At 39.2% G+C, this 12,219-nt stretch overlaps 1 protein-coding gene across 1 annotated transcript in view; it reads right to left on the reverse strand.

The window, feature by feature from the left end:
• Positions 1–627: 627 nt before the first annotated feature.
• Positions 628–12,219, reverse strand: part of CUNH12orf42 (chromosome unknown C12orf42 homolog) — a 112,704-nt gene continuing 101,112 nt past the window's right edge. The window contains exons 4-5 of the mRNA XM_036235877.1: positions 4,340–4,726; positions 628–1,125 (exon numbers count right to left, since the gene is read on the reverse strand). Coding sequence (XP_036091770.1) covers positions 677–1,125; positions 4,340–4,726 — 836 coding nt within the window. The 3' untranslated portion in view covers positions 628–676. The remainder of the gene's footprint in view (positions 1,126–4,339; positions 4,727–12,219) is intronic.

The raw sequence follows: 12,219 nt of genomic DNA on the forward strand, positions 1-12,219 counted from the left end.
TTAACCAAAATCAAAATCAATGCCTAAAATGACCCATTTGGCAAAATGTTCCTTAAACTGCTCCAGGATTCTTTATTACAAATCAGAACATTCAGTATCTCTTTTGCATTAAAATTAGTTCCAAGTGTTGCAGGGCCTCAAAGGAGGAGCCAGCCTCAGGTTTCCGACACAAAAGCCTTAAATTAGCCTGAAGAATTCTCTTAGGCACATCGGGAGTAATCAAATTTCATGTTAACTATTAAATTACAAACATTCACCTATGTTTTCCAAACCTCTGTTTAGAAATTCAAAAGGCCCTTAGAAAACATCCTTAAACCAAAGCCCAAGTTGGCAAATGAAACCATTTACCTGGCAGAGCGAAACAAAGAGGGGTCCTCGCAGTGCCTGCAGGCACATTGCTAAGTGGCACGCGATGTACCCCATCCCTATTGTGAGGCACAAATTCTTTGTGACACTGGGAGACACCGCAGAACAAAAATACTATTAGAAATGCTTCAAAAGGAACATTTTTGGCTGCGATAGAGACTTTTGACATTATTTATTAGGTTCAAAACTACTTCACAAAAGCCTAACAATGGTTCTGTGGAAACCAGTACATCTGAGGCCCTTTCTGTTGTTCTGGGCAGGCATTGATTTGAAGATGGGCCGCCCTCCCGGAACAATTCCCTCGCAGCGGTCAATATAAGTGAGCATTCACCCTCAGCCTAGGAGGGGCCTGTGAACAGACCGTATGGAAACGCGGGGGTGGACGGGAGGGGGGATAAGAGCAAGTCACGATTAACTTCTTTGTGGGGAGATGGGTGGGAGACCCGGCAAGCTGAAGATGGGGCGCTCCTGCCAGACTGTCATGGAGGGAGGCGTCTGCCCTGGGCCCCTTTATCTCCAGGGGATGAAGATGCTTGGGGAGCATCTCCGGTGTCATGGCAACTGCGTCTCTTCTGACTAGATTTCCGGGCGCACCCTGGAGCCTGCTTTGGGAATCTGGGTTTGCCAGAGTGTCTCCTGTGGCTGCCATCCTCTCCTCCAGCTTGGTCTCTGAGGAGCTCCAGGAGACTCTTGAAGGGGCCAAGGGGCTCTGTCTTCTCCCGCAGAGACCGATGGCAGTGGAAGGTCTCGCAGTGGGACCTGGAGGGCAAAGAAGGGTAGAAGTGGCACTGAAGTGTGAGGAATCGACTTGCCCACTGGGACATTTTTTTTTTTTTTAATATCTTCTCATAACCGAATGTTTTAGAAAGCGACATTTGCAATGTAATGTTCTGAGTGGGGAAAATATCCTTTGACGTGATCCTCACGTGCTCCCTTACATTCTTTAAGAGGATAAAATGCTGTTTTTTTTCCTATTGTTTGAAAGCACCCCCTCCAATTAATTTTTATAGAATCCACATATAACTTTCATTTCAAGGAAAACTATTCAAAACTTTGAAAGACTGGGAACCAGAAGAATTGGTAACTAAATAGGGCTTCAAATTCTAAATTTGGGGAAAGTTTGTGAATGGAAAGTTATCAAGTGGAGTTACATATCATACAAAACAAATGGATTCACAGCCCATTTAGACTTACAACTGATAATTTAAAAATCCAAGAGGCAATTACTTCCTGAGTTTTATGAGAAATTTCAAAGCAACTGAAAATGAAAACAATTAGTGAAGTAATCTGATGCCTGGTCTATACAACGCACACATACACACTAATAATAATAGATTTAATTTTTTTCTTTGTCCAACCAAATAATTTTTTCATGTAAAAGACGAGGCATTTTTTACAATGCAATCAACACTGTGAATATACATGCATATATACATATATATTTCACATGTATTTTCATATATATACATACATATAGAATGTGCATATGTATATATCATATATACACTATCTTGAAGTTTTTACCTGAGAAATTCTACCCATTTACTTACACAAATTAAGTCTAATTCTTCAATAGTTATCTAAGATAATTTACATGCTTTAAATCACTTCTTACAAAAGTTTTTAAAGGGCTTCGAATAGAATGTAGAAGTCTAGAATATTTGGAACAACCTACAGGATCATTTGCAAATTCAAAAAATATGTAAAAGATTTAGAATGCATATTGCCCTCCTAAGAGTGGGTGTCAAATAGCCAGTCTATCTCTAGTTGACTCAGTTTAGTCCACCACACACTGTTCGGTCTATGCCTGGTATGAACTGAGCATCTCCCACTCGACATACCCAAGTCAAAGAGTGAAAATTTTTTCATGAATACGATTTCTCCAATGTGATAATTATTTCCTGGAAATAAAGATGAAATGGCTTTTCAATATCTCCAGGTAAATAAAATCTTTCGGAGAGCAAACACATTGCCTTTTGAAAAAACTGGATGCTTAATAGCTATTTGTCGATTTCCAGCCTTGGCAGATGACCCATTCATTGTCATCAATAATCAATGCAAGAAGATTCCACCAAAGAACATGAATGTGTGTGTGGCTCTGGAATTTGGAGCAACAGAATATGACCTAGACAGAATATACTGTCTTCTGTCTTGAATCGAAAATTGGAATTCCTTCCCTGGATACACTTTGGTAATAATGTATTTTGTAACAAACTGTCTTAGAGGGTCAGTGTGGTAGAATGGAATAAACAAGTTTGGGAGGTCAAACTATCATAGATTCAAATGCTGACATATGACCTGGCCTAAGTTTCTTTGTCTGTACCTGAAACATGAGGATTGTACTACCTACTGCATAGGATTGCTAATATAATTAAGTTTGCTTATTCATTTATTCATTCATTAATATTTGACTGTCTGTTATATGCATGACAGTATTCTAGATGGAATAGAGTGGGCAACGTCCCTGTACTTATAGAGCTTCCATTGTAGTTGTAGGGAGAGGGAATGGGGAAGGAAAATAGACTATTAAATAAACAAATGAAGAACTGTGCAAGTGTCTGAGGAGAGAACATGACAAAATGTAAAGCATCTAGGACCCAGTAAGTGCTCAGTACCCAAGAGATGCTATTGTTATATTTAGATTCTAAATGTAGGAGTTCTCTGACCTGGAGTCAGATTGGAGGGTTTGAAACCTGGATCCAGCCCTAGAAGTTATGGAACCTCTATGGGCCTCCAATTATGTATCTAAACTGCTGGAAAATAAAAATTCTTAGAAAATGGACATATGAATCAAAACTAAAGATATATGTTCAGATTTTTAGCACACTGCTTTTTATATAATAAGGATTTAAAAATGTTAACCAACCAGCATCCTCAGCATCCCACCCTTAAGCCTAGCTTTCCAGAAATGAAGGAATCTCTGTATTAGCATCTTTAATAGATAATATCTCAGCCATACTCTAACACTTCTGGCCCACAAGCAGTATACTCTCCTCTAGTTCAAAGAAAGTTCCCCTTTTTACTGAGTCCAACTATGTCTTTTTCTGCTATCGATCAATTCCAATGAACTAGAAATGTTTGGAGAAAAATCCACCGAAAAATTCCCTAAAAAAAAAAAAGGGCTACATAAAGGTAATCTGATCCTATTTGATCCTTTCTCTACATGACAGTTCCTGGACTACTTGGAGATAAGCAATGTTTCCTGACATTTTCTCTCCTCCGGTCTGAATATCAGCACCATAAACACCACCACCATCATCCCCACTGCCATTCAGTCTCTGCTATATTCAGGGAACCTTATTTATATTAATCCTCTAATTACAATATCTCTTCAAGGAAGAAATTATTGTTTGTTCATAGATGAAAATACTGGGTTCAAAGACCATTCGTGGAACTTGATCATGGCTACATAACTGAAACGAAAAAGCAGAGATTTGAGCATGGACCTCCCTGGTTCCAAAGCTCATTCTCTCTGGTCCATCTCCTTACATTTAATTATTCCTCCTATGAGTAATTCTAAGATACTTCGTTATCATATACCTCATGCTGTGCTATGAATTCACAGCTTTCTCATCTTTAAAATGGGAATCATCACATTATCTGCCTAAGAATGTTTGTTATATGAGGATTTCATAAAATAATGGTGAAATGCTCAGCATAGTGGCTGTTATAGGATAAGAGCCTAATAAATGAGGGGCTGGAATGGTGACAGTAATAATGATTATCATTATCATTATTATCTGGGGAACGCCTGAATCATCAAACTACTTGTTATCAGCTCACACTTGCTCTGTCCTCCAATACAACACTTACCAACAAGTAGACTTCCATGAAGGACTGTCTAATATGCTTCTTACAGAATCTTCTAGAATAGAACCCACCATTGAGTCAGTAATTTTGCTGATTATACTGATGTGAAAAATAAAATATGGCCAATTGAAAAGAGGAAAAAAAAAGAATTAGTGAGACTTACCAGGTGGGACAGAATTTCTCTTGGAATTTCGAGAGGGCTGGTTCTGACATCTCACGTGTCTAATGAGCTGTGTGCCCGCAGCCTCCAGGCGCAAAGGATACGCTGAGTTAGATGGAACAGGCACTTCCGTCATTGGCTTTTCCAAAACCACACTGCTCCAGGCCTGCTTGGGTGCGCCTCTGTCGCTCTTATTAAATTCTTGTCTAACGGTGAACATCAGCGGGGTCTCGTACCATTCGCTGGATGATGTTGTGCGAGAACTGGCTTCTTCATGGCTTTCTTCTTCAAAAGAAGCTATGCTTACATCAGGAGAGCTGGGGACACTGTACTGGCAAGTATAAAGCAGTTTTTTACGTGCCATTGGAGTCTGAATCGCTTCTGGAAATACTGTAACAGGTAAATACATCGGTTTGAGAATTTCACTTCCGTATCACCTACTAAATTGGGGGCCAGAAAGATGGATTTTTGTTTGGTTCATATTTCTATCTTGAGCAAACAGAAATGACAAACAAGCCAAGGACTGGGGTGACGGAGTGGGAAAGTAGAGGAGGGAAAAGATGTGGAAAGAGAGGCAAGAGCCTGAGACTGCTTTTGTTGAGTTCAAGCTACGTTGCAGGCTCCGTGTGAGGGCCTGGACACATTGGTCATTTAGTCCTTACAAGAACTGGATCTAACAAATACTATTATCTCTGCTTTATAGGTCGGGAAGCTAATTTGAGGCTTATGGGTTGAATTGTGTCCCCCAAGAAGACATGCTGAAGTCTTCACTCCTTGCACCTATAAATGTGACCTTATTTGAAAATAGGGTCTTTGCAGATGCAATTAAGTTTATACAAGGTGATTAGGGTGAGGCCTTAATTCAATACGCTAGCGCCCTTAGAAGAAAAAGCAGATACAGGCACAGGGGAAGAATGCCATTTAATGACAGAGGCAGAGACTGGAGCAATACATCTACTCTAAGGATTACAGCAACCATTAGAAGATTTTATTTTAAGCCATCTAGTTTGTGGTTCTTTGTTACAGCACTCCTAGGAAACGAATATACTCATAATAGTTCCAATTTACACATGTTATCCCAGAGTAATTATTAACAGCAGCCCTTTCACTCAAAATGAAAAAAAAAAAAAGTATTCAAACTTGGGGTAAGATAAGAGGAAAAGTCAGGAGGTGGGAAGGTATAAAATAGGGGGAAGAAGGAAGTCAATTTCTTGAGTTCTACTACATGGCAGAATCTGTGCCTGGGTGTAAGAACTCTTAACAAGACTCTTATTCCTTGTGCTCAAGATGCAGTCAAGTGACAAAGAGGATATTGGCCATGTTAGGTTCCAGGACACACTCCTTCTAAACCACAACTTGTCTACAGGAAGAAGAGTCAAAGCAAATGCCTCCAGAGGCATTGAAGATAATAAAATGAGAGGAAGGCCATGTAGGGATACCCTGGGGATATGTGCCCCATCAACAGGGGCCAGCCCCTTTTCAGACCTTGTCTTTTATTGCCATGAGGGAACACAGGCCCCATGTAGACAGATTTTGCTAGGTTTTCAGGAGAAACAGAAATATTGTGTGTGTGTGTGTGCACGTGTACATGTGTGTGTGAGGGGAGAGAGAGAGAGTCAGTCCTGACATTTAAATATTAGTAACTCACTCTATTTCTCTATATTTTTTTAATACAATGTGGGCTACACAAAACATATCTACTCTCTGAATTACCACAAGCCCGTGTGCAGTTTTGGCCTATAAAAGTCATACTATCATTCATCTACTTTCATACCATCTCCATCTCAGAACGTGACTTTATAAATATTCATCCTGGACCTGTGGGAATGCATTTGCAAGCTCTGTGCATAAGTAGATTTTAGAGCTCTAGAAGTTTCATTTACCTCCAAAACCTAAGAAAGACTAAGCTCTTCATTTCAATTTTGAATGGTTGCCCCATTTCGTCATGAAGCCCAAAATTTGAAATGGTAGACAAATTTATCAGGCTTTCCCGAATATGGAGAAACATCTAGAATCTTTCAAAACAGCAGCTCTTGGACTCTAGATCTCAAAGGAAAATCTATGACACCAGGACTAATGGCATTTGATCTGCCCTATCTGTTGTTCGAATATCAAGAATGGGATGCAAGACCTGATGGCACTTCGCACACCTTTACATCCTAGAAGTTATGGATTGAAAGAGTCCTTACCACCCTCAACATTCGTTTCTGCTTACATACCCCCAGGGGTCTGAACTTCACTACCTCTGCATCAGAGACTTCACTGTTCATCAGGAGAGCAAATAGGTAACTTTATATTTGCAACATACAAGGCATATTTAGATAGGTAGATTTAGATAGATAGATGATAGGTAGATGATAGGTAGATAGATAGATTGATAGATGATAGATTGATAGATGATAGATTGATAGATGATAGATAGATAGATAGATAGATAGATAGATAGATAGATGATAGATAGATAGATAGATAAATAGATAGATGATAGATTAGATGATGAGAGCCATCTATCTGATATTGAGACAGGTGAAGACAATGTTTATATATTATTTGACCAATATTTGTTGAGCTTATACCATAAACTAGGTACCACTCCAGTGACAAAATGTTACTTAGGCCAACAGAATCTATCATTTTGAGATTAAATCGACCAGCTGATTGATAGCAAATTGGACTGCAACACAGAAACCCAGAACTCCCAGTTTCACAGAACCCTGAATGAATTTCAGGAGTTCTCTATGATACAACAACTAGGTAGGTTTCCTGAACCGAACAGAACCAGCAGCTGTTTTGCATTAAACAGAGACCATTGGGTATGGAAGGGCCCTTTGCAATCTCCAATGGCTTCCAGTCTTTTTCTTTTTCAATTTTTCAAATTTATCCACCAAGATAGTGACAGAAAATTCATTGCTCATGATTCGTTAAGTTACACATCTTTGTTAAGTTACACATCTCTTTAAGTCTAATTTGGCATGCATTGAAAAATACAGATATGTGGTCCCGGGACCCCAGCAACTGTAGTTTGTAAACCCCTCAGAGATGATAATGTGCAATCTAATGCTCTAATTCAATCGTTAAATGACTGTTATAAACTTTATTCAGTCCAAACAATCATCATGAACATGCTAGCGCCGTGAAGTTAGGGATGTCATCCTCAGAGTATTACCACTCTGGGGCCCGCCATCATTTCAGACACCAGCATTCTATGGAATCTTACAACTTGTATATTCCTTTACATTGTATCTGCTTTCATACTAGTAACCACACTGGAGCCTGACAAAAATGTTTCAGTTTATTAATTTTACTAAGGAGGAAACTAGTTCTGAGAGAAAGCATCTTGTTCATAACCCTTAATCGAGCATCAGAGAAGCTGGGGTTGGGACCCAGTTCTTCGATTTTGAAGGATTTTTGTTTTTTCACTACATAATCAATGCCAGTAGTGCCAGAGGAAACATGGCTTCTGAGAACTGGGCTTGATGAAGGGAAGGATGCAAATGTCCACAACAATAGCTGAGAAATAGTTTGCCCTGACCACAGCCCAGGCACTACCCTATTGTCCATGCCTTAGCCTGTATAAATGCTATCAGCAATACTTTTAATGTACAGAAGAAAGGGTACCTTAGGCTGAGTATTCTGCCTGTGGTCCAGTTACTAAAATTAGCTCCCAAGAAAGCTCACCTTCTAACCACTCCCCAGTCTACCTCTTCACGTGTTCACTCACTGGAATAACAGTCCAGCTTTGCCCAGCTACCGAGGCACTTGTTTTCTGGTGTTTTGTTCGTTTAAAAAAAGAAACAAAACACAAAGCAAAAACAAAACACAAAACAAAAACCAAAAAACAGCCAATGCTTAAGTTGTGCAATTTATTTTAATGTGTAGGCAACTTTGTCTCTTTTTCTGCAGCGCAGGTCTTCCATCTGTCACTAATCGCATTTGAAATAATATTGTGGCAGACAGGACATTTCAAGGCACAATAAAATAAACCTTGGAACTAAATGTATTTCACACAAGCGATTTGCCTTTCTGTTGAGCTGCAAAACAGTTCAAGATAAATCATGGCGGATGTTGATTTATTCATTTCTATTCATTAGAAAAAAGACAAACATGGCAAATCCTGCACGCTTGGCCCCGTTGAGATTCCAGGGGGCATCATGTTACCTACACCCTTTCATACATGTGCCTGTCAGCTATCCCTCAATACAGAACCTCTGTGTCTTTGTATCCGCACTCCATCCCTTCCACTTTCTTGGGCTTCTAACTTCAGCATGTTCATGTTATAAAAAGGCCAGAGATAACTGTCCTAGAAGGAGAAATGAAACCCAAAGATAATTCTCCAAAGCCCATTTTTCCCTTTACCGTAGGCACAAATAGGGCCTAAATCTAATTGATTTCATCTCCTGTATACCTAAAATCAAACATAAACCTTAAACAGGTCTTCGGTGATCGCTAAAAACTCCAATGATACACCCTTTAAAAGAATCCTTAGACCACATAATGGGATTAATGGAGTCAGTCCCCTCACACTCAATCTTTTCCCTAGCTGCGGAATGAGAATTATTTTTAAACTGATAGAGTCGAGTCCATGTGAGGAGTCTCAGATGCATCAAACCCAGAGCATCGATGAGCTTAAAGGCCAAGTGCACAAGCTCTGAGTCCAGACTTCTTGGGTTAAATCTGTGTTTTACACCTTCCTGGCACTGTTACTCTAGGCCAAGCTACTTAAGTGTTTTCTGCCTCAGTTTCCCCATTCATAAATGGCAACAATAATAACATCTACCACACAGGGCTGAGGTGCAGATTAAATGAGTTAATAAACAAAGGCTTAGAACACTATCTGGCATATAGGAAGTATTCAGCCAACCTTGGCTGTTATTGTTGTTGAAAATGTTTTTTTCCCCTTCTCTTTGCGTAATAGCTCCTGAATGGCCTCTTTCAGTGATAAGGACTCAAGTAGAAAATAATACATTTACCATCTATTCAGTTTGCCACATTTTATTCATTCCTTCATATAAACATGTTTATTGAATGCCTACTGTGTGCCTTGCCCTGTATTTGGTTCCAGTAGATACAACAGAATAAGGCGAATACAGTCTGTACCATCATAAAGCTTATAGTCTACTGAGGAATATGGCATAATGAAAGGGTTACAAATTATAGAGAGTCATTTCAAGAGAGAAACAAGCTGCTGAGACACAGAAACTTGAGTGGAGAACTGTGAAGGTAACATTTAATCTGAGACTGAACCAAAAGCTGACAAGGATTTAGTCATGTAAAAATGGGGAGAAAAACATTTTAGCCAGACAAAAACTGAGATGTGTTCCTAAGGTGGTTAGCTTCCGCGGCTGAAGAGAAGTGAGCAGGAGGGAAGGGGCAGGCAAGAGGTGGAGGTCACACAATGAGCAATGGAAGGCTACTAAAGGTTTCACAGGTAGGAGATGACAGCAACGCTTAACTTTAAATAAGCTCTCTCTGGGTAGTGGGCAGAAGGGGACAAGAGTGGAGGCCAGTTAGAAGGCGGTTAACAGTCAGCCAAATGTGCGGTGATGGCAACTTGGAAGTACATGGTAGTTTTGTATAGTGCTCAAGAGCTAGACAGTCTGGGTTTGATTCTCCTCATCTGTAAAATGGGGGTGATGATAATAAAGTTGACAGGGGGAAAAAAATACATGAAATGGAATTCTGGTTTGAGCTCCAACATGAAATCAATAGGTGTGCCAATTTCAGCTTGGAAATTGACACACTTATCCTTAGGACAAGAAAGAGCTAAACAAACTGAAAATCAACAACTTCACTTGGACTCAACCAAGAACTTAGTTTGCAGGCAAAAGGCCACCCCGAAATCTGGAGAGACAAGTGAATCCAAAGAGTCAAACCAAGATCTGTTTACCTGGAGTAGAAGCTTCTAGAGTCATGTGCAAGTAGGAACATTTAAATGGTAATTTTGATGACTTGCTATAGTCTGGGTATAGACGATCTTGAGAGTGAGAAACTCCTGAATACTCTAGTTTTAGCGAGTCCCTACTCTGCAGTTGGTTTTGCCTAAAAAGAACCCCACCAGTTTCTCAAGCTGAGGATCTGAGAAAGATCCCTTAATAGCTCAGATACAGGGAAGAGAAGGATAATCACTGTGCGATATGCTCAGAGCATTCTCCATCACAAAGGCATATTGGGGCCTTATCCCAGCTGAGAAAGGGGCAATAATACTGTCAATAATACTGTACTGAACACTGAAAATAAGCTACGTGTAAATTTCAGGTGCTCTCATCTCTCTCTCTCTCTCTCTCTCTCTCTCTCTCTCTCTCTCTCTCACACACACACACACACACACACACATACAAATGGTAACTATATGAGGAGATGGCATGTTAATTAGTTTGACCATAGTAATCATTTCACTAAGCATATGTGCACCAAATCATCAAATCATCATGTCGAACATGCTAAACATGTGCAATTTTTATTAAAAAATAAAATACGATAAAATACAGCAACAACAAAAAAGAAAGGCTGCAAATATAAGACACTAACAGAATTGAAGAATGTCTTTGATAGTTCGAATACGGCCAAGGAAAGAATCAGTGAGTATAAATATAGGTCAATGAGAACTCCTAAATGCAAAGAGAGAAAGGAATGGGGAAAAAAAGAACGGAACATGCAATAACTATAAAACAATTTTGTAAAGTATAATGTACATATCTTAACTGGAATACCAGAGGGAAAAAAAAATGAGAGAAAAGGGCAGAGAAATATTTGAAGTAACAAGGATTGAGAACTTTCCAAACGTAATGACAAACACAAAACCATAGATCCAGGCAGCTCAGAGAACATAAAGAAAGTTAAATGCCGAAAAAGAAAAAGCAATTACATCTAGGTGTGTCATATTTAAACTATAGAAAACCTAACACAAACAGAAAATCCTTCAAGAAGCTCAGGGCGGGTAGAGGGAAAAAGACAGGAAACACCTTTTGGAGAAATAAAGAATTAAAGTGGACTTATTAGAAACCATGAGAGCAAGAAAAGAGTGGACTGAAATATTTACAAAGTGTTGAAAGACAATACCAACCTAGCATTCTACATCCAGAAAAATTATCCTTCAACACTGAAGAAATAAAGACTTTCTCAGATTTAAAAAAAAAAAAAAAAACCTGAGAGAATTCATTGTCCACAGACCTGTTTTGCAAGAAACGTTAAGAGAAATTCTTCAGGGAGAAGGAAAATAGTACATGTCATAAACTCAGATCTACATAAAGAAAAAAAAGGCTCCCAGAAAAAAAAAATTAAATTTTTTATTGTTCTTTATTTTTAATTGATTTAAAAGATAACTGCTTCTAAAAGACGTTTACTCCCCCCCCCCACTTGATTCCCAAATGGTCCCCTCTGACCTCCATCATGTATCCTTTCTCTGCTTTATTTTTATTCAGTATTATATAATGATATATTATACATCTAATTGTTTACAAGTTTAACGGTTCATCTCCCTTACTAGAATGAAGCTCTATGAGGGCAAGTATCACCTCTGAATTATTTCTGATGGCATCTCAAGCACCTGGCAAGGTAGAAGATACTCAGAAAATTATCCTGAAAAGAACAAATAAATGAATGGATTCCTTACCCCTCCAATGGAAGCTCTTCAGTATTATAGCATTACCCTTCTTCATGCCCACCTCACCACCTTCCACCCTCCCCTCTGCAGACTTATCAGAGGGAGGGGAACAATCACTTCACCTCTCTCTCCTCAGGAATTGATCCATGCCAATTAGTTCACCACAATCAATCATTCCAACTCTAGGGCCTTATGTCCTACCAAAGATGACAAACAAGTTTCATCTCAAACACTGGTACCCAAAGTTGGTTGTGGCATCAATTTTTCAAGAAGAGTTCCA

The sequence above is a fragment of the Rousettus aegyptiacus genome, unplaced genomic scaffold, assembly GCF_014176215.1.
Source record: "Rousettus aegyptiacus isolate mRouAeg1 unplaced genomic scaffold, mRouAeg1.p scaffold_m13_p_2, whole genome shotgun sequence".
Lineage (NCBI taxonomy): Eukaryota > Metazoa > Chordata > Mammalia > Chiroptera > Pteropodidae > Rousettus > Rousettus aegyptiacus.